This window comes from Echeneis naucrates, chromosome 8, assembly GCF_900963305.1.
Source record: "Echeneis naucrates chromosome 8, fEcheNa1.1, whole genome shotgun sequence".
NCBI lineage: Eukaryota > Metazoa > Chordata > Actinopteri > Carangiformes > Echeneidae > Echeneis > Echeneis naucrates.
Genome location: NC_042518.1, coordinates 16,840,429 through 16,867,813, shown reverse-complemented (window position 1 = coordinate 16,867,813; position 27,385 = coordinate 16,840,429). Strand labels below are relative to the sequence as shown.

The window sequence follows — 27,385 nt, the reverse complement described above, 5'->3', positions numbered from 1 at the left end:
GTGGTCTCTGGGCTGCATCGCTGCTGCTCTGTACATCGGCACTCTGCTCTATCCTGGCAATTCCTCATATGATGTAGTAAGCACCACTTCAACTGTTCTTATCTTTTTTTTTCTTTTTTTTCCTATATCTGATAAGATTTAATGTGCCTGAAGATAGGATAGAAAAGAATCCATAAAGCATTCATCAAAAGCTCCCAGCCCTTACTTAATGTGTTGTATTTACAGATGAGGTACATAGTGGAGACGCAGGGTCAGCCGCCGGATCACCTGCTCACGCGTGGATATAACACCACCCGCTTTTTCCAAAGAAGCCATCAATGTGCCTCTTCTCTTTGGAAACTTAAGGTACCTACTCAAAATGTGTTTCTTTCTTGTTCTCATTTTTGTGTTTGTCCAAGTCTGATGTGCTCAGAATGCCATTGCTAACAAATATACTATTAGACACAAGAACAGGCATACAAAGACACAAAGATTCAGTCCCAGGATAGCAGAAGGTTAAAGCTGACCTCTCTGGATAGCATCCTGCATGTAGGTGTTCTTTTTCATCTTTTTCTATGTACACTTTGAGCTTGAACTTATTTCTTCAGCTCAGGGAAATGACCCTCGGTCCCGAGGAAAACCTCAGTCCATTGTTGTATGTTCATGTTTTAGCTCCGCCTCATCAAGACTGATAATTATGCAGATAAAGCTGCAGAAATGGCTGATGTGTTGATGTTTGTGGACATGCTGAAAGGCATGCTCCATCTGGACGCTGCTAAACGGATTACACCCCGACAGGTGTTAGATCATCCATTTCTAAGCATGCGTCATATCGACAGCATGTACCCTCTTAGCAACCAGTAAGTCCATACCAGGATCTGATGAAATATTTCAAATGTAAGCCAAACCCTAACAACGGGCCATGTAGACATTAAAACATGAAGCGCTATTGTCTTGCAGTGTTAGGTCTTGCTTTAAAACGATGGAGGCCTTCCGCAACAAAACAGGTAAATCTGTGTGTCCATCACCACGGCAGCCCCACTGTAGCACCGCTGGCCTTGTCCGGCTCAAACACATCAGCCAACACCCCAGCTCTGGTAACCAGACGACACATTCAGATAGGTCAGGGGCAAAAAGAAAGCTTGATCATAAAGATGAGGATGTAAACGAAACGTCTCATCGATCCAAAAATATCAAGTCTGCCTTTGACGACAGTAAGCACAGGTATGCTCCTCTGCATCAGTTAGTTTACAGACATTTTAAGAATTTAGATGCTGTGAGATTTAATTTTTAGTTTCAGCCAGTTAACTTAGCGTTTTTCAAATATCCAAAGACGCGCAGACTCGGATAGGAGACATCGCACCGAATGCAACCAATCCGAGAGTTGGATCACCTCCAGCCGTAAGAGGAGGATGGCCGATGATGATTATAAAATATCCAAGAGTCACCGCTCTGACAGATCTGATCGTGAAAGGAAGAGGTTCAGAGAAGACCTGTCACACTGTCGCAGCAGCAAGACACGTTGCGTCTCGCCTCGAGTTAAGAGGAAGTTGGCTGAAGATGAAGACTCTGAGAGGTCAAATAACAAAGAGGAGATGGCCCGAATACGGCACGCAAGCAGATTCGCTCACAGTAGCAGCCATTATTCTGCTCCCTATGGAAGGCCACACAAACGCCAACGCCACATTACACCTCCGTCTTACAGCACCGAGACCAAGAGTCAAGCTCAGTCAGACTTGCGAAGAAAAACACCTGACGAGGATTCGCAGTCTAAAAGAAGAGACGTGTTTAGTGGAGGCCAAGTGAAGGAATTGAAGGCCCGAAGTTCACACTGATTGTATGGTTTATGGATATGAATTCATATGCAGACATTATGAACCTGTTGCATTGCAAAAAATAAAGAAAGAATTAAAAAAAAAAAAAAAAAGCTTCAGTCTTACAGCCAAGTTTATTACAGGTTGAATAATGCCATAAAATGCCCTGACCCAGAATGCTTTGCTTTTTGTACCATTCCTCACATGGTGACGCTCCATTCATTCAGTCCGGTAATAACCACTCAACAGGGAGGCATCCCTACAAACCACCTTACTGTCAGTCCAATTTACTCTCAAGTCAAATGTAATGCTGGTAAAGCTCAATCATCAAATACCTCTAACTACATAATAAATCTCTTACAATGGCAGAAATTTGAATAGAGAAATATACACTATAGAAGGCTGGAACTGATAATAGCAGCGTGCAATCAGAGCACAGCCGGGTGCTGAGAACTAGCCTGAAATATTCATATTGCTGCAGTCCCTCCTCGCTCATGATTTCTCTCTGTTTCCTTTACCTAACGTACACTGCCTCCCTCTTTTTCCCATCTCTCACTGCCTCACTCATCTACTGGAACAGAAATCAGGGTCCATAAGTGCCCTAAGGCAGTAAATTTGTTTTTGCAAACTATTTACTCTCAAGACAATCCAACTAGCAACAAGCTTTCATTTAACCTCTTACCATCAGGTTTTTATGTTACTTCCTGTTTCCCAATGAGCTGGTTGTAACATAAGCGGGGACTCATCCGGGATAATTAATTTGTTAAAGGAGACCCGGAAACCAAAAAGGTTATTATTAAATTAAAGGTAAGCTTGTGCTTAACTTTTTGTCAAGTAAGAGTGAAAATGGTGTCCTTTGATTTGAACAGCTTCTTAGAGAACCCGTCATTGGACGACATTCATAAATGCAGAAAAGATCATTTGATTGAGATAGCCGCCCATTTCAATGTTTCTGTTGCAAAAACTATTCTAAAGAGAGACTTAAAACCTTTAGTCATAGGTAAGTTGGTGCTTAGTGAGTCACCTGTGGGTGCATCAGGGCCTGAGCCTAAAGCTGAGAGCAAAGTTGCTGTACAGAGGGAGACTGATGAGGTGAGTGAGCGGCCTAAACCTCCGTTTACCTTTCCTCGTTATGATGCCCCCTCCCCAACAAGCCACGATTCTCTGGTTGAGGCCAGACTGAAAGTCCACCTGGCACGGCTTCTGGTTGAAGCCCAAGAGAGAGCCGAGGCTCGGCAGGACCAGCTGACTATCAGAAAAATGGAGATCGAAGCTGATAAAGCAATCCGCCGAGTGTGTTGTTCATCATTAAATGAAGAAACATGTTCTTGTGAACATGAGCTTGCGCTCGAACTTTATTATCCTCTAGGTACTTCTTCATCAAGTTCCTGTTTTACTAAACGCACCACACTCCCTAATACACAGCTCCCTTTGCTGGTCACCTATGTTATTACACCTGACTCACTTACTATCAGCACATCCCCCTTTCTTTGAGGCTATGAACAATATAACACATTACAACTAAACACGCATTTCCTTATTTTCATGAGTCATATCAACATCAAAACGTCAACATCACCACATCTTTCTTAGCTTGCGTCTGTTGAACATTTCAGAACACTTTCCTGTGTCACTAAGCTCTTTTATACAAATATACACATTTCAAAGAACATGAATCATGTTTACACATAACAATTCACTGATTTACAAATCAAGTCTGTTAATTGGGCTTCCGGTTCGGGTCTAGAGGGGATGGCAGCTTAGTGAGAGAGCTCTCGACAAGAGTTAATAAAACTGCCCCAAAGTGAATTAACTACCTAGCGAATTGTACGAAAAGAAGGGAAAGGGGCACAGATGGCGTCCAAAAAGAACAGGAAAGGAAAAAAGTCACTTATCGAACGAGTTGGAGACGACGAGATGCAGCTAACAGAAGAAGCTAACGTTAGCTCCCCCGGGGCTAGCCAGGGTGCTTCCCCCGCTCCTAGCTACGACGGCGCTGATACAGAGGAGGAAGAGGAACCGGTGAACTTGATGAAGATCCTGAAAGTGCTAAGAGGCGTTGGGAATGAGGTGAAAGAATTCCGAAAGGACATGAAAATACAACTACAAGACATCAGAGGTGAGCTGGACAAAACAAACACGAGGCTTAACGAATTGGGAGCCAGGGTCGCTGGACATGAAGATAAGCTCCAAAGCATAGACGAGATACTAGCCGAGATGATAACAACACAGGAAAAACTTCAATTGAAATTGACAGCGATGGAGGCCTACTCGAGGAGGGAGACACTCAGACTGTACGGGGTTCCGGAGGGAGCGGAGTCGGGATCACAGTCTATGATCCAGTTTGTGGAGAAGCTACTTTAGAATTTAAACATCCCCCCGTCAACGGCACTACAGATCCAGATCTACAATCTACAACTCGGTGGAGGAGGCGACGGCAGATCTGGCAGATCTGGCGAGCCGGGGGCTCCCAGTGAGAGTGATTAAACCACCGGCAACCCCCAGAGAGAAACTACAGAGATGGTCTTCGTGGCGGGGGACGTGGGACCGGCGCCCGCGGCGGAACCAGGGAGCTGAAGGATACAAGGAGAGACTGCAGGTATACAGAAGGGAAGAGAACTAATATCAAGATATGTTTGGGATTTGGACGATATGATAAAAATGTAAGTAATGTCGAGCCAATATGGGTGGGGATTCTCGTTTCGGAGGGCGCCATCACAACGGAAGGCCCCCTATCTCAGAGAGTAAGTAGGGGTATTCCTTCAAAGATTAAGGGAAGCAGTGGAAGTGATTCACTGCTGGAAGTTTGGTTGGGAGCCTTTTTGCTTCAGTTACACACCATACACTTCTGTTCGTTCTGCACTTATTCCGTTCGTTGTTGTTTTTTGTTTTTGTTTTTTTTCTTTGGGGGGAGGGGGTTGGCCTGCTGCTGTGAGGGAATGCTTTGCTGTCAGCTAATACAAATACATGCAAATTGAAAATTATCTCCTTTAACGTAAATGGGGTTCTGAATATGATCAAGATGAATAAGATTTTATCTAAATTAAAGAAAGAAAGAGCCCAGATTGCCCTACTTCAGGAGACACACATGAACCAAACAGATCATTTGAGGTTAAAGAGAAAGGGTTTTAAATATGTATTTTCTTCATCTGTCAAATCCAAACATAAGAGGGGAGTGGCAATACTTATTTCTGGTACACTTAACTATGAACATATCTCAGAAATCAGCGATGAGGAAGGCAGATTTGTCAGGGTAACAGGAAGGATAGAGGGCTCTGAAATTACAATACTAAATGTGTACGCCCCACCTGGGAGTGACTGGGTATTCTATAGGAATATTTTTGATTTAATGGTGGACTCTCAGGGCACGGTTGTCTGTGGGGGGGACTTTAATTTTAGACTTGATCCCAAACTAGACTCATCCAACCCGACGAATCATACAAATCCACTCATAAGGAAAATCAACTCCTATATGGCAGAAATGGGGATTATGGATGTGTGGCGAGAGCTGTACCCGTCCGCCAAAGATTACACTCACTATTCTGGTTCATTTAAAGTCTACACTAGGCTGGATTATTTTTTTATGTTCAAGGTGGATAGGTTCAAGATTAAAGATTGTGATATACTAACGAGGGATTTATCGGATCATAGTCCTATTTCTATGTCTCTGCAGGTGGCTAGGAAAAAACTAAACACCCTCTGGAAATTCAATTCATACATATTCAATGACCCTGCCATAGTTTCTAATATAAAGGAAGAAATAAAAGGATTTTTAGAAATTAATGATACGGGTGAGATATCAGCAATTATTATTTGGGACACACTTAAAGCGGTAATGAGAAAAGAACCCGAAAAGAACCAAAGGACAGAAATTAACAGATCTTCAGACAAAGCTGAAGCTGAAACAACAGGAAGATATTAACAACCCAAACCCTACCGTAAAACAGGAAATTAGGAAACTACAGGGAGAAATCAATGATGTCTACACACAGGAGGTCCAGAAGAATCTAACTCTCCTGAGACAGAAATATTATGAGACAGGAGGAAAATCAGTAAAATACCTGGCATACAAAATTACGGAAGCAACAGGAGGAAAGCACTATATATAAAATTAAGAACCCTAAAACGAATATACTGGAAACCAAATTGGAAAGGATCCAGGAATGTTTCGAGATCTTTTACAGGGACCTTTACACCCAACCTGATGCACCTGGGGAAGACTGTTGTGATACCTTTCTCAGCTAATTTAACCTACCTTTACTATCAGACTCTGAATATGATAATTTAATAAAACCAATCTCGACAGAGGAAATTAACGCAGCTATCACCAGACTAAAACCAGGTAAAGCAGTGGGGCCGGACGGGTACAGTTCTCAATGGTATTGCATCCTGAGGTCAGAACTAGTCCCACTATTGGTGAAGACATTTAATTATGTTTTACAGAAGGGAGAAATCCCTCCTTCTTGGAGGGAGGCCACTATCTCAGTTATCCCAAAAGAGGGGAAAGATAAACGAGAATGCGGGAATTATCGACCAATTAGTGTCCTCAATTTAGATTACAAATTATTCACCTCTATTCTTGCCCGCAGATTGGAACACCTGCTGCCTCACCTCATTAATTTAGACCAGACTGGTTTTATACACCATAGACAAACAACCAATAACATCAGGAGAGTATTACACATCCTTGGACAGATACAAACTGACAAAACTCAAGTGATTATAGGGAGTCTAGATGCTGAGAAGGCTTTCGATTCCGTCAGATGGGCTTTTCTCTACAAGGGGCTGGGGAAGTTTGGATTTCCAGATAGGTTTATCAAAGTAATCCAGGCGTTGTATGACCAACCCTCAGCCCGCAACAAGGTCAATGGTGATCTATCAGAGGCCTTTACTTTAAAAAGAGGGTGTAGACAGGGCTGTGCAATCTCGCCCCTCCTTTTCAATCTATTTATAGAAGTACTAGGCCAATTAATTAGACAAAACCATAATATTAAGGGTATCATATTATCAGGAGTTGAACATAAGGTAGCAATGTTCGCTGATGATGTGCTGGTCTGCCTGGGGGAACCAGAGAGGTCATTTAGTGAATTGATGTCTACTTTGAATGATTTTGGTAAGCTATCTGGGTACAAAGTCAACATTTCAAAAACCCAGGTGATGACCCTAAACTATACAACCCCTGTAACTCTACGCAAGAAATTCAAACTAAATTGGGAAAATGAAAATATCAAATACTTAGGGATACATCTGACTAAAGACCTCGCGGAGCTCTCTCGAGCAAACTATGAGCCAATATCTTCAAGTATAAAAGCAGATCTACATAGATGGAACCTGGTCCCCTTTTTGAGTCTTAGTGCGAGGATAAGTGCAGTTAAGATGAATGTGTTACCACGTCTACTTTACCTTTTTAGGAATTTGCCTATAGAGGTGGGTGAAAATCAATTTAGGGAATGGGACAAGTGGATCTCCAGATTCATCTGGCGGGGCCGGAAGCCAAGGATTAAATATGCCACCCTTCAACTCGCTAAGGAAAGGGGAGGGTTGGGTCTCCCCTGCCTAAGGAACTACTACATTGCTGCCCAGATAACCCCTCTGTTATACTGGTGTAATGAAGCATATAAAGCTAAATGGAAGGAGCTGGAGACCAATCTATCAACTCAGTTCCCCATCCAAGCTGTAATAGCGGATAAAGGCTTAATGTGTCATTTTGAAAAGTTGGGGAACCCCTGGTTGAGCCACACTCTTCGAGTCTGGCAGAAGGCGATTAACACGTGTGGGATACAGAGAATGTTGAGAGTATTCAGATGGTTTGCTTTTGACTCTGATTTTACTCCCAATAGACATGACTCCGGTTTTAAATCATGGACAATGTATGGTCTCACAACATTCATTTCACTTACTCAGAAAAACATTGTGTGCAGCTTCAATACCTTGCGGGACAAGCATGGCTTAGCACGGATCGAATTCCACAGATACCTTCAACTACGCTCCTATATTGACCATGAATGTAAATTAACTAACTTCTCAAATGTTGAATTAGAATTTTATCACATTCTGAAAAGGGCTATGACCATGATCCCCTCTAAATCAATTTCAAAGCTATACATAGCTCTCTCCAACGCCAACAATAATAACACTCAATACATTAAAAATAAATGGGAAGTGGAATCTGGGATTGAGATTTCTGAAGAGGCTTGGGGTATTATCTGGTCCTTCCAGTGGACAACAACCAGTTCTATGGACTGGAGAGAACATTGCTGGAAGAATATTATTAGATTTTTCAGAACACTGTACCAGGAGAGGTACAAAGGTACAGCTATGCCGTGCTGGAGGCAATGTGGCTCAGCTGCTGCTAACCGCTACCATATCTTCTGGGATTGTTCCAAGTTAAAAGCTTTCTGGAGGGATATCAAGGCTTCTTTAAGCAAAATCTTTAATACTCAAATACCTCTGAGTTTTGATGTTCTGTACCTGGGTTATGTCCCCACTTTTCAATGTAAGAGAGAAATAAAACCGCTGCAAATTCTTTTGGTGGCAAGTAAGAAATCAATTACAAGAAGATGGTTAAGCCCAGTTCCGCCTACTCTAGATGACTGGATTGGAATTATTCTGGAGATATATAGGATGGAAAAATTGACCTATCAAATAATACTTCAAAAGGACAAATTTTACCAAATCTGGAACAACTGGATTTCATTCATTGCCCCCACGAGAGCAGACTTTATATGATCTCACTGGTAATATTGCTTTGTAATTTACTCATTTAATTTATGACTTGTTTTTGAGGATTATTTCTATGACAGTGGCGGCAGGGGTTCCGACCCCATGGGTTCTGTACATAGTTAACTGATCTACCTTCTACTAAGATGTATCAGAATTTTCCCCAAGCGATCTAGTCTGGGCAACCTGTCAACATGGGCCTAAAGAAGATAACTATGCTCTCACTGTTTTGAATCTAACACCAATCTCACGTAGTTTATGTTATTACAGGAGAGTGTGATCTGCATAGATCGAACATGGTCCGACCCCTGACTTGTGTCTGTACATACTTTGAACTTATAAGCCCTGAGTCTGATGTTGCACATTTTCTGTATTTAAAACAAAAACTGGAATGGAATTTACTTCTGCTGTATTGTTGATGCCATGTAGATGCACTCTTCTGCCCATTCCAAATAAAAATATAATGAAAAAAAAACCAAAAACAAATCAAGTCTAACTGGTCTTTTGATTTGACGCTCAGATCTCCTCAATGCAGGCGATTCTGCAGAAGCGATACTTGTCTCTGCTTGACTTCTGTGTAGCAGGGCAGGGTTGTGCGTAGCTTGCGACCCATTAACAGTTCTGCTGGGGATAAACCGCAGTCAAGAGGAGCAGTCCTGTAGCTCAGCAGAGCTAAATAAGGATCTGACTTACTGTCTGTAGCCTTCTTCAGAAGCTGCTTGATGATGTGCACCCCTTTCTCAGCTTTACCATTTGCCTGTGCATGCTGAGGACTGGATGTGATATGGTGAAAACCATATTGTTTTGCAAACTGCAGCCATTCCTTGCAGTTGTAACAAGGACCATTGTCACTGACTACAGTCTCTGGTATTCCATGCCTTGCGAAGATTGACTTGATATGAGTGATGATATTGTTGGCAGTTGCATTTGTGAGCAGAGCAATTTCAGGGAAATTTGAATAATAGTCTATTACCAACACATAGTCTTTCCCATTGTAATGAAACAAATCTGTTCCTACTTTCTTCCAGGGTACAGTGGGAAGATCAGGAATCATCATGGGCTCCCTTGCCTGTTTGCTCTGATGTCTCTTGCATGTTTCACACTTTCCAATCATGTTTTCAATGTCCTTGTTCATACCCGGCCAGTACACAGTGTCTCTTGCTCTCCTTTTGCACTTTTCCATTCCAAGGTGTCCCTCATGTATCCTGTGTAATATATCCGTTCTCAGGCTGTGTGGAATTATAATCCTGCTGTCTCTCAACAAGAGTCCATTAGCCACACTTAGCTCTGACCTGACATGATAATATTTTGGACAGGACCCTTTGGGCCAGCCACTGTGGATGAGTTCCATCACTGTTTGTAGCTCCTTATCTTTAGCTGTCTCTTCTCTTATCCGTTTGGATTTTTCATCAGTCACTGGAAGAGACTCGACTATCATGTTAACGTGACTTTCTACTTCTTTTTCGGTGGAGCTTGTGTGACTCATCTCTGGCGCTCGTGAAAGTGCATCTGCTAACACTAGGTGTTTGCCTGGCGTGTATATCAACTCGAAATCATACCTCTGCATTTTCATGATGAGGCGCTGGATCCTCGGCGACATATCATTCAGATTTTTCTTTATTATTGACACAAGGGGGCGATGATCTGTCTCAACTGTGAAGGTGGGAAGGCCGTATATATAGCAGTGAAATATCTCCAGTCCATAAGCCAGTCCAAGACATTCTTTCTCGATTTGGGCATATCTGGCTTCAGTCTGAGTCATAGATCTGGATGCATATGCAACTGGCTTCCAACTTTCTCCTTCAGCTTGAAGCAATACTGCACCAAGCCCGTCCTTCGATGCATCTGTAGAAACCGTCAGTTTCTTGTCATAATATGCCATAATATGTCATAATATGCAAGCACAGGGGCAGTTGTCAGAGTGTTCTTTAGAGCATTCCATTCCTGCTCATTTCTCTGTGTCCACTTGAATCCTGTGGAATCATGGAGTAGCTCTCTTAGTGCTGACGTTCTCACTGACAGGTTGGGAATGAACTTTCCGATGAAGTTTATCATCCCCATCACTCTGAGCACACCTTTCTTGTCTGTGGGGCGTTGCATGCTAAGGATGGCTTTTATCTTTCTTTCATCTGGCTCTACACCTCGAGCAGACAGTTTGTCCCCCAAGAAAGTTACCTCATGTACACCAAAATGACATTTAGAACGGTTTGGCTTTAGGCCATTTTCACGTACTCTTTGCAGCACTTTTGTTAGTCTTTTGTTATGTTCCTGTAAGGTGGAGCCCCAGATCACTACATCATCAACATAACAACGGGCCCCTTCTAAACCCTCTAACATGTTGTCCATGGCACGATGAAAAATTTCAGAGGCTGAGATTATGCCAAATGGCATTCTGAGAAATCTGTATCTTCCATAGGGTGTGTTGAAAGTGCAGTACCTTGAACTTTCGTCATCCAGCTTAATTTGCCAGAATCCCTGCGCTGCATCTAGCTTTGAGAAGTATTTGGCTCCAGCCATCTCACTTGCAATCTCCTCCCGCTTTGGATTCTGGTAGTGCTCGCGTTTGATGTTTTGGTTTAAATCACCAGGGTCCATGCATATCCTCAGTTCTTTGTGTTTGTTCTTCTTGTCCACACCGACCATTGAGTTCACCCACTCGGTTGGTTCTTCCACTTTCGTGATGACCTTTAACTGAGACATTCTGTCCAGTTCCTTTTTTAGGCGCTCCCGAAGTGGAGCTGGAACTCTCCGTAGTGCATGGATTACTGGTTTTGCATCCTCTTTTAGTTGGATTTTGTATGTGTATGGTAGGCATCCCAATCCATTGAAAACATCTTGATAACACTGCACTATGTTGTCAACTGCGCCTTTCTGTGTGCTTACTGCATCTGAGCAGTTGATGTGGTAGACTCTCCTCACCAGATTTAGTTTCTTTGAAGTTATCCCACCTAGCAGCGACTCACGGCCCTCAGGAACAATGGAAAACAGTACATTATAGTCTTTGTTCTTTACTGTGACTTTGAGTCTGCACTGACCTCTGCTTTTGATGTCCTTTCCGTTGTAGTCTTTCAGTGGCACTCTTTCCTTAATTATTTTGGGCTTTTCTTTCATGGCATTAATTTCAGTCATGCTGATCAGGTTTGCTTGCGCGCCTGTGTCAATCCTTAGTGCCACTAGAGCTCCATTTATTGGCAGTGATACAATCCATGTGTCTTCGTCTTCTGTTTGTCTGTCATTTTCCTTTGTGTTACTGTGCTCATTTTCAATATGGTCACATGACACCATCCCCACAAAGAAAGTCTCACTCAGGTTAGTTTCCTCAACTAGCCGCACTGATTTGGGCTTGCCTTTGGACAGACATTGTTTAGCAAAATGATTTTTTCCATTACATTTTGAGCATCTTTTGCCATAAGCAGGGCACTGCCGGGGCTCATGTCTGCCACCACATCGTTTGCAGGAGTATGTCATGTCATCCGTGTTTCTCTTTTGTGGCAAATTCTTTTTTATCTTGTTTTTGTCCGATGGCAGACATATACAGCTCGAACCGCTGCTTAAAAGACCGCCAATTGCCGTCGACATTTCCCACCAGCTTCAGTCCCTCCGGTGGCCCCAAAGTCTCCATTTTGAACGAAACTGATGCTTGTTGAATAATTCACTCCTGGTACCATGTGTTGTTCATCATTAAATGAAGAAACATCTTCTTGTGAACATGAGCTTGCGCTCGAACTTTATTATCCTCTAGTTACTTCTTCATCAAGTTCTTGTTTTACTAAACGCACCACACTCCCTAATACATAGCTCCCTTTGCTGGTCACCTATGTTATTACACCTGACTCACTTACTATCAGCACACCGAGCACATTTCTCTAGTTCCTCCATTCAGAGACAATGAGGTGGACAGTTATTTTGCTGCATTTGAACACACTGCGTCTGCACTCCAGTGGTCCTATGACGTATGGCCACTCTTGCTACAATGTAAAATTCACGGTAAAGCTCAGGAAGCTGTTGCTGCTTTGCCGTTAAAGGAGAGCTTAAATTATGATTCTGTCATCAATGATGACGGAAAGTCTTCTTGTGTTACATGATCTGTTATTGACCTAAAGCGGAGGCCCTTCAACTGCCTTTTTACCGCGCACCTCCCTCTACTTCTTCTGTGTACCCGCTGCAGTCACGCCGAGCATGAACCAATCCGCTTGCAGCACCACTTACTGGTGCCACATATCATTACAGTTCCTGTTGTGTATCGCCAACACGTGCTTTCTATTGCTCATGAAAGTAACTGGTCAGGTCATTTGGGGATAAATAAGACCTACCAAATGTCACATCAGCAGATCCGCCTTACAGTCTCATTCGTTTCGGGGATGCGCGCCGGATACAGCTCGGATGTGGGCAGTGCACTGTCAAACAGCGGACTCGCAAAGCGTATGCACCTAATTTTACATTTCAAAACTTACACCGTCACCATTACAGACGGCTGTCAGCACACAGTGGAGTCTCTGCAGGGAAACAAACACCGTCAGAAGGCGGACTCATTACGTACGCCCATTGACGCCGGGTCAAAACACCACTGAAGAAATGAAACACCGTAAGTAGACTCTACACTCAAAAATATATGTAAAATGTATTTCTTTACAGTTAAAATAATACCGACCATAGGAAAGGCCAGTTGTTTCGTTTTTGCTGTTTTTTTATTTTATTGTAATTTGCAATTACGGCAAATCAGGCTAGCTAACGATACAGCATATTAGCATTAACGTTAGCTTAACTCAGTGATTGCCAAACTTTTTAAGTTCACTTTAAAATTTGGATGATATTTTTTCTTTCTGGGAGGTGGGGAGAAATTGCTTTGGGGTTTTAATCCTGTCTTAAGCAGGACGATTATTGAGTTAAATGCTCCCCCATCTCTTTGCATTACTGTGGCGGTGGCTTCTGTTAAATGTCTGTGTGCCTATTAACGTTACTAAATCCGGACATTTTCTGATGGGTATGTTAAAATCCCATCTAGATAGAAGAAGTAGCTTACAAAGCAACTTCAATATATTCCCCAACTCCCCCTGTAATGTTGACTCAGCAGCTTTGGGTTTAATAAGGGTAAATGTCTGAAATTTTATCTTAAAGCAAAAGTTCACCCGAAAATTAAAATTCAGTCAATATGTACTTGCTGTAGGATGGGTCAAGATCTCCAGTTCAAATCTTCAGTTTTGTGAACTGGAGATTTTCACCCATCCTCTCATCAGCACAAGGATGAGTAGATATTGAGTGAATTTTCATTTTTGTGTGAACGTTTGCTTTAAGATCTGTGGCGGAGGAGCTATTCAGATGCCTTAACTACATATACTAACTCTGCAAAATACTGCATCACATGTAAAAGTAGTATAATATCAGCACAGTGCAGGCCAGTATCAAAAGTACTTGTGATTTTGCAATTAAATGTTCATGTTTAATTTTACTGTAGATATTTACGGGGATAGTGTGGATTTGTTAAACTGTGTAAAAAGTGTAATTGTTTGTGGTTTGTTAACCACAAAGATAGCACCTGACTCCGGGGCAGAGTCAGGTGCTATCTGGGAACACTTTGTCTATCACTGTTCCCGGATTAAAATTGTGGATTTCATCACTCTCAAGCCACACATCAGGCCTGCAACAGGGGTTATTTTTGGTTCTGCCAGCTGTGTGTGTGTGTGTGTGTGTGTGTGTGTGTGTGTGTGTGTGTGTGTGTGTTTGTGTGTGTGTGTGTGTGCCCATTGAGTGTTATTGAGTTATTTAAAAGGTTTTTTCTAACTTCTAAAAGGTTCTGGTTATACTTAAAAAGTATTTTCTAACTTTCAAAGGACTGTGATACCTAAAATAGATATTTTTTCAACTTAAGAGTGTTTGTTAAACCTTAGAAGTATTAGCTAACTTAAGAGTATTTGGTGTACTTACAGTATTCACTAACTTAAGAATACTTTAAGGTATTTTTTCAGCTTAAAGAGTTATTTAATCCTAAATAAAGTGGTAACTTAAAGGGGAACTTACTTTATAATTTATCATTTTTGCTAAAACTTAAAGGGTATAAATTTAAAGGAGTAGACTTTTGTTGACTGAAGTGTTTTATACGAATACTAAAGTGTTTATTTGAATAGAAAAAGTAACTTTGTGACATTTGAAGTCATACTTTTGGTTAAATTACATAGTTGAAAGATAATATGTGATTTGATTTAGGTGATTTCAATTGAAAAGAAGACATAAGTTTTTTTTTTTTATTTCATATAGTGTTGTTATTGTGTGAAATCATATTGAAAGCTAAATAAATAATTGACTTAATATTTTTCTGAAAACTGTTTTGCATATTTCTTTGTGACACTAAGGTTAAAGGTGAATAATGTATCTGCCCATCATTCAGTTGTCATAAAACTATAATTACAAGGGACTTAAGTTAAAACTAGTTGTTTTATGAACCCAGGGCCCTTCCCTGCGGTATTTTGGAGAAGTGGGCTACACAGATAATCTGGGAGAGACTGTGTTTCAAAAAAGGCCATATGATGACAAACCTGCACCATCGGTTGAAGATACCATCTTCCTTCAAATTATGGACAAAGAGGTCTTTATGGATGAAGATAACCACTGGGTGGTGCCACTGCCACGGCGGTTACTTCCAAACAGAGACCAAGCCCTGAAGAGTCTCACCAACCTGCAGCACACGTTTCAGAGGAGGACAGAAATGAAAGAACAATTCATCGACAAATCAAGCAGAAGCAGCCCCACCTCTGAAACCTGGCGAAGAGGTTGGGTATCTCCCCATTTTTGGAGTTTATCACCCCCAGAAACCAGGTAAGATTGGGGTTGTCTTTGACTCTAGTGCTCAGTGCTCACTTCAGAGAAGCCTTGGGGAAAGCTGGGACTTACAGACTGACAGCGTCACGTTTCAAGTGGCACCGAATGGCAAGCCCTTTTACATGAAGAGGAATTCTTTCTGTTGTCAACAGTCCGTACGATCCCATTGGGTTTGTCGTCCCGTTGTGATTCAAGGGAAATCATTATACAGGGAACTTACCTTGAAGCAGCAAGCATGGGACGAACCTCTACCAGCAGACAGGGAAGTGGACTGACTCAGTGAGCTTGAACATCTCCAGATACTCAGAAGCTATGTTCCAGTGTCATTGTCTTGCACTGAGAAGAGGGAAATATGTATCTTTTCAGATGCATCTACTGTGGCATACCTCAGGGTCAAAGACACCGATGGCCAGTGCCATGTCAGCTTCATCATGGGCAAGGCTAAGCTAGCACCATCTTCTGCTCATACAGTTCCACACAAACTGATCACAGAGGAGAGCGACATGGATCTACAGAGTCACATTCTACACGGATAGTAGAATCGTCCTGGGATACATTCACAACATTACACGTTGATTCTGTGGATGTGGCGAATAGAGTGACCAGGATTAGAAAGTCTTCAACGTCAGATTAGTGGCATCATGTCAGTCATAAACTCAGATTCAAGATCAACCTCAGCCACGATGCTGATAACCTGCTGCACCTTAACCCTCGTTTCCATGACGACAGTGATGGAGCTGTGCTTGTTTGCAACTGAAAGACTGCAGGCTGTTGGGGCGATGAGAGGTGGGAAATATATAATCCTTTACTGAGAGGTTCAGATGTGAATGTGAGCAGGCTAAGTAAATTAAGTGAAGATGTGTGTACTGAATGGAAATTGTTAGAAAAAGGTTTGTTGAGGATTTTTTACCAATTTGTTGTTTCTTTTTTTTTTTAAACGAAAGGTAAAATCGATTTTACTCTCTAACCATCCTTTCTGTTTCAGATTGTGCTGAAGCTGACTGGAGAAATGTTTGAGGTGGAGCTTCCTAATGGACATGAAGTCCAGTTCCCTAACCGTGTGGGCATAGATGTCATCAGCTACATCAGAGTCACAGGAGACTTCAACCTGACTTCCTTTAAGGTGTGCTAAGACAGCTGCTGTATAGACGCATGCTTTGGTTCAACATAACACTCTAACTAGGTCAATTGTATGAAAAATTTGTCATTAACAGATATAACTCCTCTGTACATATGAAGTGTATCTTTATTTAAGAATGTCATGTTGTACACAAGAATTAAAAAAAAAAACAGTTTAAAAGTCAAATGATCTTACTTTGTTAACTCAGAAGAGGCTGTTTAATGAACTGTAGCCTGATTTTCTTTGAAAGATATTTTCTCACATGCAGAGAGTCAAACTTCAGATACTGTATCTCATACAAAGGGAAAGTACAATCAAAGAAGCATTACACCAATTGTATACATGAATTTCAGTACGTCTGTCAACAGACTACTCTGCCTGTGCAAACAGTTTATATCTCTGTAAGGAGATATCTGAAGTCTGAGAAAATATGTTAAAATGATGTTACATTGACATCATTGTGGGTGTTTCAACTCAAACTTAAGACTTTTTTTTTTTTTAACAAATTTGATTTGTGTTTTTACTGGACCATATGGGTTTAATGACAGACGCTACAGCCTCAAAAGAAGTTCACAAATTATTGATTAATGGCAGAAATTTAAAGTGTTGAAGGATTTTTGCACCAGAAGAAGTCTAAAGCTAAATAGGTTTCCATATTTTATCGCTACTTATTTGGATGATGAAGTATCTATAAGGGGGAGGGAGGTCAGGGGTCTAATAAACAAAAGACTTGGGATGAACAACAAACAAAACTTGGTACATCAGTAAATAGGTAAACAGGGATATTTATTCTCATGAATTACATTCAGATTACAAAGATTAATATATCGTCTCTTTTAATGATCAGTTTAACAAATTATTAAATCCCATTGAAAACATTTTATTTCTTTCCTTAAATGAGTGAATGACTGAATATAAAAAGCTCAGTCAGGCGAAACTTTAAAAAATACAGAGACACCATTAGTTTGTAGTTTTATAATGTAGCTACACAGTTTAACTGAAATTCGAAAGAAAAAAGAAATATGCCCATCATTTTATGCTATAAGGGAACTCAACACTTTTCAAAACACTTTTTTTTTTTTTTTTTTTTTTTTTTTACATGATTTCTCTCTCTCTCTCTCTTCATTTTTCAGATGAAGGATGTCCAACCAGTCAACTTTATAGATGACACATTCAATATTCATGTTAAAATATTACATTTTAGTCGTCATTCTCAAGATTACTGTTGCTCTTGTACTCTTTTGTAAGTGTAAATATGAAAAAGACCTTGTGATGAGTCGCTTACTGCCAACATGTATTACTCACAAACAAAAAGACAGTCAATGATAAAGTCAACAAAAGCCTGTGCATGTCCTTTTATGTGTTTGATTCATGAATAATCAGGAAAAAATTAGGCTCATTGTTTCTGGCTGTGTTGCTGAGTTGGTTCACTCACATTTGTACATTTCATCCAGACTTTTAATTGCTTCATCTTTTCTGTGTTTCCTCCACTCACGGGGAATTTCTCCCCAATTTTGGAACTTTAAATTATAGTGCTCTTCCAGCTGCTTTTGAAAACGACACACAAACCACTTCCAGTATGTCAGTTTAGACTCATCAGCAGTGATCATCCACTGAGCATACTTATCCCCACCCCTCTGGTACTGTTTATATGGAACTGCCTCTTCTGAGTCGTGACGGGGATAGAATGATCTATTACTTGCAACTAATGTTGTGCAGAAATCAATGACCAGATCTTCTGTGCCTCTGGTATGCCATCCTTCAATCCCAGAAGGCCGATGAAAAGGAACATTGTGTTTTTCAGGGCCGTGATCTTCCATGGTGTTGATGCAAACAGCTGCACAGAATGGACATTTTACCCAGCAGCACTTGCACAGCTGCTCAATGAGGATCTGATCCGGCTTCTGTCTGAATTTCTTTATTTTAGACAGTGAGAGGCTGCTTAACTCTTCACTTATAGGTACAAGGCCTTTCTCCACCTCTTCTTTCAGAAAGTCAAAGTCGTTAATGTCTGTGAAGTTTTGAGGAAAACTTGCATCAAATGCCAGCACATCTCCCAGCAAACTGGAAAATGTTTTCAGCCACTCATCAGTTTTTCTACTTTGGGTTTTGACTTTCTCTGTTGCAGTAAATGAAGCTTGACTTACAAGTCTTTTCAAGTCTTCTATGTTTTTCTTGAGAACATCTCGTGCTTCACGCTTGTGTGTGTTGAAGATATATGTGTTCACTTCCTTTTTATGAAAGTCTCCACATATTTCCTTGGGTGTTTGATATAGGTGATGAAACTATCAAAGTCTTCTTTCTTTGCCAGTGACTTCAACACATGTTTCTCCAGGTTCAGCCTGTTCCCATTGAATGCTGGGAAATTACACCTCATCTCTCCAGCAAGATCAATGGCAGTCTTGTTACAGGCAGCCTCAACCATGGAAACCTTCAGTTTTTCACAGATCAACTCCCCAAGCACAACAGCAAACGAGTTTCCTTTACAGAAACTTCTGAAAATGTTGTAATATTGTGTTTTGTTGCTTTCTAAATAAGTCAGAGCATCGTTCCTCTTCTTGAATTTCAGGTGGGACTCTGAAAGCAAACGTCCTGCTATGTTAAACACATGCAGCAAGAGATCAACTGTAAACTCCTTCTTCAGGGCATATTTCTTCTCTGATTCAAATTCTGTCGCACACTCTCTGACATTTTTGGCCACTTCTGTTAAGTAAGTTGATGTATAGCCACTTTCTGCTACAGGCTTCAACTGAATTATCTCATTTGTCTGTTTTTCCATTTTTTCAATGAAGGACGTGAAGCTTTGTTGTTCTTCATATGATAAGGGACTCTTTGTATTTTTTTCTGGCTGTTGTATCCCAAATCCAAACCATGTCTTAAAAGTCACCCATGCACCTTTCCGTGAATATTTTTCCTGTTGTTTTGGGTTCTTGTTTTTTCTCGCTCCCTCCTCTGGTTGCTGGGTTTCGTCACAATGCTCCCGATGCTTGGTGAGTATCACATAATCAAAGTAATCACCAAGCTTTGATATGTACTGGTATCCACCATTGTGTCTGGATTCCTCTATAAGAGCCCACTCAATACCAAGCTCTTGAATGACAGTCATCTGATCTTCCTCCAAGTTGATGTCTTCAATAGGTTTTGTATCTGCAGTTAGTTCTTTCACCCAGCCGTTCCAAACAGAGTCAAACTGTTTCTTTAGTTCCTCTTCATCCTGTGCTTGGTCTTTTAACTGGTGAGCGAGGTCTTTGCTCTTCTGCAGCAGCTTGTTCTCAAACTCTGTTTTCTGTCTATCAAGCTTTTTGCAAGCCTTCTTTTGCTGGATTACTTCCTCCAGTTTTCTTTTCACTCCTGCCACCAGGTCATCGTGAAATTGTTGTATTTTGATTTCAAACCGACCTCGCCACTGAACCAACGTTTCTTTGTCTGCATCATCAAAGTAGTTTTCCATTTCTTTCTTGATTTCTCCATAAGTTTTGCTGATTGTTTCAGGGAGATGGGCGAGCTCCATCTTGTCAACTTTTCCGTTTTCTATTCTGTTATACAGCTGGTTCTCGATGGTCAGCATGTTGCTTCTCAAGGCCCACGTCCAATTCCCATACTGGACCTCAACACTTTACAACCTGTACACTTTAATTTCAAGTGTGTTTTTGAAACTGAAAACGAAGTGCTCGTTCAACAGGGCATTCCACAGGTCCTGAATTTTGTTTTTGAACTGTGACAGAGTAATCCCAGCAGACGTTGAAGCTTTAGAGAGAATCATCTTCTTCAGCTCTTGGATGCTCTCACTATAACCTGGATTTGGAGGAGCCATGGGAGGACTTCCCTCCCATAGTTGTGCAAAGTATTTCACATCTTTTTGCACATCAAACGCAATGACATCACTGAAACACTCAGCCTCACAACCCTCCTCTTTGGCAGCTAGTTGGGCCATCTGGTCCAGTTTTTCTTGCAGCCGTCTCTTTCCGTCCATGTTTTTCTCTGCAGCTGCGATATCTGTAACATTCTGGTGAACAAACACACAACTTGGAGAAAGTTTAACTTTCTTCATCCTCATGAACGCCTGAACAACAATCTGCAGAACATCCTGCATCTCAGATGGATTCTCTCCAAAGATGTTGATCAACGTCATATTTCCCAGACCAACAACAAATGTTGCCAGTTCATTGTCGTGGTGAAGAGTAGCATTACCTGCTAACTCAAGAGCACGCAGCCCTTCGGTGTCCACCACCAGGACATAGTCACACTGGAACTCTTTCTTCATCTCCTCTGACACTTTGACAAGCTGCATGAAGGCACCCTTGGTGCACCGCCCAGCACTCACTGCAAACTGTAGCCCAAACATGGCATTCAGCATTGTTGATTTTCCACTGCTTTGTACGCCCAAAACTGACAACACAAACACTCTCTGGTCTCCCAGTTTCTTGATGACTGCCTCTAAAAGACTAGAGATCCATATTAGAGGCACGTGGCCTGCATCACCGTCCATCAGCTCCATCGGGTATCCTGATATCATCAGCTCTGCTGCCAGCTCGGGGTACTTAGACCAATCAGTCTGTCCCCTCTGTGTTTTTTTCTCCACAGTTTTGTGGGCTTCATAGATCTGTCCCATTTCCCTAAAGATGCGCTCCAAGCCGAAAGTTGCTGATTGCAGTTTTGTTGATATTTGTTCAAGTTCAGTTTGTTTTCTTTTTAAGGACTCTGACTTGGCATGTTTCTTCTTCAGGGCCAAGACCTCAGACCACTTCTCATCGTAGCTTTGGAGAATTGCAGTGAGATCATCTGTGGAGAGAGAATCTATCAAGATCTGAGTCCATTTAAGGAAGAACTCTTTGTCCATTGATGGCAACGATGACATACTGCCAATGAATAGCTCCATCAGCTCACTACAGGGAGCATCACATTGTTTCTGCCGTATTTCTCTCAGTCTTTCTTCCTTTTTACTTTTCTCCTTCTCAACGTGTCCTTTGAGTTGATACAATTCTTTGTGTGTTTTGCACCACTCATGCCACAGTCGGCCTTGACAGGGGAGGAATTTATCTTTGATTTTTGAAAAGTCCTCCTGTTGAAGAGTTTTCATTACTTCCATGGCACCAGATTTCCCTTTTTGGATAACAGCATCATCTTCATCCACTCTGATCCCACAGACATTCATCATGGCTTCAAGCTGGAAGGTCGTATGTTGCCCAGCCAAAATCTCTCCAATGATTCTTTTCAGTTCATTAGATACATCTGACTGGCTTCTGTCCTTTAGACCCATTTTGTATTTTCCCTTTTTTGTTTGAACTGCAGTGCAATCCACGTCAGTAATGAGACAGATGACAGGCTTTTCAGACTCAAGTAGGTCTGAGACAAGTGTCTCAGTGTTTTTGGTTTCTTTGGTCGTTGGTAACAGAACAATGTTGACTGAAGCTTTGTCGATCAGTATGTCACGCTGTTTTTCAATTGACAGAGCATCACCATGAAGGTTACAGAAGGCAGTGCAGTCAGTGAAGGCATCATTGGGTTTTCCAGAAGGACAGTACCAGGCGATCTCTGCCACGCCATCCAACAAGTGTCGGGACTTGGTGCTTCCTGGGCAGTTTCTGTGGAAGAAGGTGTTGTGACGGTCGTTGATCAAAGTGCTCATCAGCTGTGATTTAGACACTGACAATGAACCAAGGCGGAAAAATGACACCATGGGTGTCTCAGCTTTGCAGATGGGCGAACTCTTCATGGCGATACTCGTTGAATTTTCTTCAATTTGAGTTATCTTCCATGTTTTCCTGATTTGCCTGAATGTCCAGAGAGGACACTCAACATCCATTGTTACAGGGTCAGGAACAAGCAAAGGTAAGGCGTACTGACACTGTGAGAGCTTCGTAATCATGCTCTGCTTAAGGAAGCTGTCTGAGCAATGATATACTGCCATTTGGACGTCCATTGAATGAATGTGAGACTGCGTTGATTCATTAGAGTCTCTGTGAGAGCTAAAAAAGGCATCTAAAAAACTTTCATTTGTGTTTAAAGTATCAAAATCTGCAACAGGATCTGAATGGCTGACCTCAGCACTGTGTTGTGTTACAGGGATATATCTGGCTCTGTAGTCTAACATCATCAACCTCTGAAGAAAACTTCCAGCTAGATCTTTCTCAAATGTTTCATGGTCCTGTTTCACAGTTGGACCGATTCTTAGAAAATCTGCTGGAGACAACTTCTGTTGATGATTGTCTTGAAGTTGCAGTCTGTGAAACAGAGTTTCAATTTCCCCTTCTTTTTTTTTTCTTCCTGTTGATCTCCTCAGAAATCTTCACTGACTGTTGGAATTAATTCATAAATACCCATAAATGTCTATAAAAAATGTCTCTCAAAGGGACAAAGTACATAGTTCTGATATTTGTTTCTTACCTCATCACCTTCTCCATTCACATCCATATCTACGATCCCTACACAAGACCAATGAACCAGATCAATGTGTTGTTGAAGCAGTTCATTTTTGTTTATCATATTTTGATAGTTAAAATTGGAATTGATTATATTTTGAATTTTTTGATTGTAAAATGTATATATTACCTGATGATGGTCGTGGAGATTTAATTTCTCTTTCTCCTCCCTCTGTTGTGCCGTCTAAGCTCTTTGGTGAGTGATCAGCATTAGCAGAGTCATTCACTGGCTGACACTGAAAACAAACGATTTTATACAAACTTTACTTCACAAGTTTGGACCTTTGGAGCTTTAATAAGAGAAGAGGTACGTTCCAGCAATTCAGAGTGACACTGAATCCCAAAATGCCACTTTGTCTTCAGGTTCACTTACTGCATCACACTATGAACACAAGTAAATTTGTTTATATGTTAGTTCACGTTATAAAGTTTTTGAAACCTTTTGAATGATGACTTGGTGAAAAACGAAAGAGCATCATATAACACCAAACACCCAGTGGTGCACTTTCAGTAAAGAACAACAAAAAGCAGTGGAAAACAATTCAGACAGTTCACTGCCGGACATGGGACAGAAGAGATGCTGCTCTATAATGACATTCACTCATGAAGGTGAAAAAATGCACTTTTACCTTGTTTTCATCTGTGTGGTGCTGCATCTCTTCAAGTGCAGGATCTGTAGGTACATTTAAATCAAAACATTGTGTACTATTCTCAGGTCTGTCTTAAACAAGTTGTACAATTCCAAACACCTTTACATTATCCAGTGATACTTTGGATTTAAGAACTTTTCTAAGGGTCTGCATTTGAGTGTTTCCCAGTCCTTCCCTTTTTTGTGTCCTTTTTTTCTGTGTGTGGACCAAACTTCCCTCTTTCAGCTTCTATCTGCTTTTCTTTCAGCCACTTCCTCCTCTTCTGTAAATGTTCTGGTGTCCAGTTATTGTTTCTGAGACAGTGGCCAGTTTCTGCTCCATAATCAGCCTCTGGACAGTCTTTGCCTCTCATGTCAGCTCTCCTCCTATTCACCCTGCAGCCTTCATTTAGGTGGCCTCAACAGCCAGAGCTATTCCAGTCCACACCAGCTACCAGCCTCCCCATTAAATATATTCTCCATGAAACAATATAAAAACCAGACACCTGATTCTCTTTACCTCACCCCTTTGAACAATGTGCCACCTTCCCATGTGATATCACCAACTATGTGTGAGATTGAGTCCTTTGTTGACCTGACCTGGCTAATGAGCCTAATAATAAATCTTTTGAACTGATTCAGTCCCCTCCCACTTGCCTCCTTCTCCCTCTACCTCCCTTAATCTTTTGCCAGAAACTGCCACAGCTTTTTGATCAGCATTATTTAAGACTCACCTGACTGAGTTGGATGACACACTGAGAAATCCATCTTCTCTTCTTCATGGGATTTGTGGTTCTGGTCTTCTTCATGCTCTTTATTTTCACCAAACAATCTTCTGTAGCAGTGTGGATCATTTTCAGAGACCATGACATCTATTTTTTCCAGCAGTGCTATTATTTCCATTTCATTCTCCATGTTTTTTGTACACGTGTGGTATCTTTTTCCAACCAAACTGCTTTTGTCGTACAGTTCTGTCATCGCATACTCACATTGTTCTTCTGAATCATGAGTGACAACTGTCATTAAGTACAAAAGTGATTCCTTCCCAAAAGACTTCACTAACCACTGTACTCCTGAGTTGTCGTGGCCGATATGCTGACCATGTGCTAACAGCAGGACAAAGGCATGAACTCCCTGATATAATGGAAATTTGTCAGTGTTTTGTTCACCAAGCATGTTAATGACAGAGATGTGTCGACCACACAAATCATACAGTTTGGATGAAAACTGATATCCATGTGTTTGCTCGGCATGGCCAAGTAAGATGTTATTTGATCCAACCTCAATGGCATTTGTGTCACCAATTAAGACAAGAGTGAGCTCAGGTAACACTGAAACAAAAAGAGCAACATATGTATGTTATACTGGAGGAATCTGAGAAACAATGGTCTCAAAGTTGAGTCTGTGATGTTGCTCAGAGTTCCTCCACATGACAAAAGAAAGGGGAATGACTTTTACCTTCATGGATGTTTGTAGAAACAGTCTGAAATGTTGGACTTGTGTCCTTCAGGGTGTCACTTTCCTCTTCAGAGGGCTCATTAATGTTGCTGCTGCTTACGATGTTGACGTCTTTGTCTTCGTCAGCCTCAGCTGTTGAACGGTCACAGCCACCAAAGAAGATCAGTTTAACACTTTTCATGATTGTTTACAGTTTAAAGCTCAGCTGAAATATCATTTGTCAAACATGATTGATATTGTTCTTGTGTCACCTTTGTTTCTGGTTTCAGATGGGACACACTTGATTTCTGGCTCTCCTCCTGTGGTTGTTTCATTCTGTTCTCGACGTTCAGCTTCACCAGGTTCAGTCACAGAATCAGACTAAGACAACAGTTAATTACATTTAACTGTGAATTCTCCAGGTCTGAGGCATTGACTTAATATTTTCATTGAGGTTAATTTTTTTATGAAGAAACTTAAGTTGGTTGCTCATGAAAGAGAGTGGATACTGTGTGTGCAACAAAACAAATAATACATTTGGGGAAGGATTCTCTGAATTCATGCTCAATTCTGACATAACTTAGAAAACACTGTTGGAATTAACATGAAGGTGACTAACCAGGGTTAACATATTTTACCTTAGTTTCAGCTCCACTTTCCTCCAGCTCCTCCACTGACAGGTCAGGTAAGAAAAGTCAGATTGAACAAGATCAAGATAAAATCAAAATGTAACTTGATAACAGCACTTAATGAATGTTTGTACTGTTAACCTTTATCATCTGTCACAGACGATATTAAAGATTTGATTTCAGACACTTCTTCTCTTCTTCCTCCTCCTCCTGTTTCTGCTGCGTCACTTTGGTTCTCCATCTCAGCAGCTCCTCATCTTTAATGTCATAAGACAATTTCAGATAAAATACAGCTTACCAGTAAACTGTTTAATAAAGAGAATGTAAATAGACTCAAATCAAACAAATAGAATAAATCTATAAAAAGAAATAAGACAATAAATAGTGAAAATAAAAGAAGGGAAAAACTCTGTCGACATCTGAAGACAATGCTTTTTCCTGTTTATTTTGTTTTTACCGTAAATAATTAATTCCATCTTTTATTCCATCTTTTATTAATTTTTATTAGATTTCTTATTCTTTTGTATAGTAATTTGTAGACTTGTTGATTAAGACCTCTAACATAAAATATTTGGGGAGTATCTAACATGACATGCCACGTATTTTTGCACATGTCCATTGTTGGTCATGATGAGAAACTTGATTCTTTTTACTGATTCAAAATATGAGTGAGCCACCAAAGCGAAAGGGGGTTTTGAGGACTTGAGTCACTAGTTAGATTTACATCGGCACAAGTAATCAGATTAAGAGCCTGGCCGGTATAAAAAGGTGACTGGAGTTAAACAGAACTAGGTCTGTATCAGATTATTATTACTGTCATTATGGACACCAGCTGAAGCAAAAGTACGGCCTGAAGAACAACAGATTCACTTCAAATTGAGAACTGAAGCAGTGTTTGTTTACATCGGAAGTAGACCAGCTTCTTCTACTACTGCTGTTCCTAAACGTCAGACAAACGTGAGATGCATGTAAACACTAGTGTTGGGCAAGTTACTTAAAAAATATATCGTTACTACTTAAAGAAGAGCAGTAAAACTGTCTCTGCCTCTCAGCAGATTTTTATTCTTATTCTATGTCTTTACTGTATATATATTTTTTATTTTTATTCTTATTCTATGTTGTTTGATGTCTCTGTGTGTAATGCTGCTGCTACACTGCAATTTCCCAGCCTGGGATAAATAAAGTATATCTATCTATCTATCTATCTATCTAAACAAAACCAAACCAAAGAACTTACTTTCATTAATTTGCTTTAGTAATTAATTCATCCAGAAAAAAAAAGACATACCATGAGGTCCAGGTGGTGCTGCAGTAGGTGATGCTGAATTCCTGGGTCCACAGGCTGGTGCAGGTCCTGCAGGCACTGGCTGAGTTGGCTGATCATTGTTTTTGGAGGCTGATGCACCTGATAACAGAAATAGTTAAAACAAGTTTTAATATATTGCATTTCACTCAAAGTTGATTCAAACGGTACTTAAAATACTTTGTACTGTAGACTTTGTACAACACAATTAATGTGCGTACCCTGATGTGCAGAGAGTAATATGTACACCTTCGCGTCAAACTTGACAGGTCCTTTGATCTTAGTTGACCTTTTGACCCCTCCCCTCTCGACCAATGAGCGCATTTCCCGCCCCTAACCACTCCCCTAGTGTTTCCACGCCCCTGGCGATGAGGTCACAGCCAATCGGATCATTTGAGGGCGGGTACAAGCACAATGGCGGCAAATTCATTTCCAGGCTGACAGGCAAAGAGTTAGGACGTGTGCTGCACTGAAAGGAAAAAACTTCAAGTGTTGAGAGCAGATTGAGTATGTATTT

General features: G+C 41.0%; 2 protein-coding genes across 2 annotated transcripts; both read right to left on the bottom strand.

The window, feature by feature from the left end:
- Positions 1–17,590: 17,590 nt before the first annotated feature.
- LOC115047389 (interferon-induced very large GTPase 1-like) lies at positions 17,591–22,678 on the bottom strand (the record flags this gene model as incomplete). The annotated part of the gene is given in 3 exon segments (XM_029508289.1): positions 17,591–18,682; positions 18,685–19,302; positions 19,426–22,678. Coding segments are annotated over 3 exon segments (4,677 nt in total), but the record flags the coding sequence as incomplete, so codon positions are not given.
- Positions 22,678–25,275, bottom strand: LOC115047390 (uncharacterized). Its single transcript, XM_029508290.1, has 7 exons — positions 25,209–25,275; positions 24,958–25,089; positions 24,234–24,830; positions 23,501–23,544; positions 23,002–23,107; positions 22,837–22,874; positions 22,678–22,745 (listed from the first exon to the last, which is right to left on the bottom strand). The coding sequence occupies exons 3-7, from the start codon at positions 24,673–24,675 to the stop codon at positions 22,689–22,691; spliced, it is 687 nt and encodes a 228-aa protein (XP_029364150.1). The 5' UTR covers positions 24,676–24,830; positions 24,958–25,089; positions 25,209–25,275; the 3' UTR covers positions 22,678–22,688.
- Positions 25,276–27,385: the final 2,110 nt, after the last annotated feature.

What these genes read in the sequence shown, in the direction of transcription:
- LOC115047390 (XM_029508290.1), bottom strand. Translation starts at nt 24,675, where the DNA reads ATGCTTGGTGAACAAAACACTGACAAATTTCCATTATATCAGGGAGTT. An exon ending in GTGTCATCCAACTCAGTCAG is followed by an intron (nt 23,545 to 24,233) that starts GTGAGTCTTAAA and finishes ATGTACCTACAG; the next exon opens with ATCCTGCACTTGAAGAGATG. An exon ending in ACCACACAGATGAAAACAAG is followed by an intron (nt 23,108 to 23,500) that starts GTAAAAGTGCAT and finishes GTTTGTTTTCAG; the next exon opens with TGTCAGCCAGTGAATGACTC.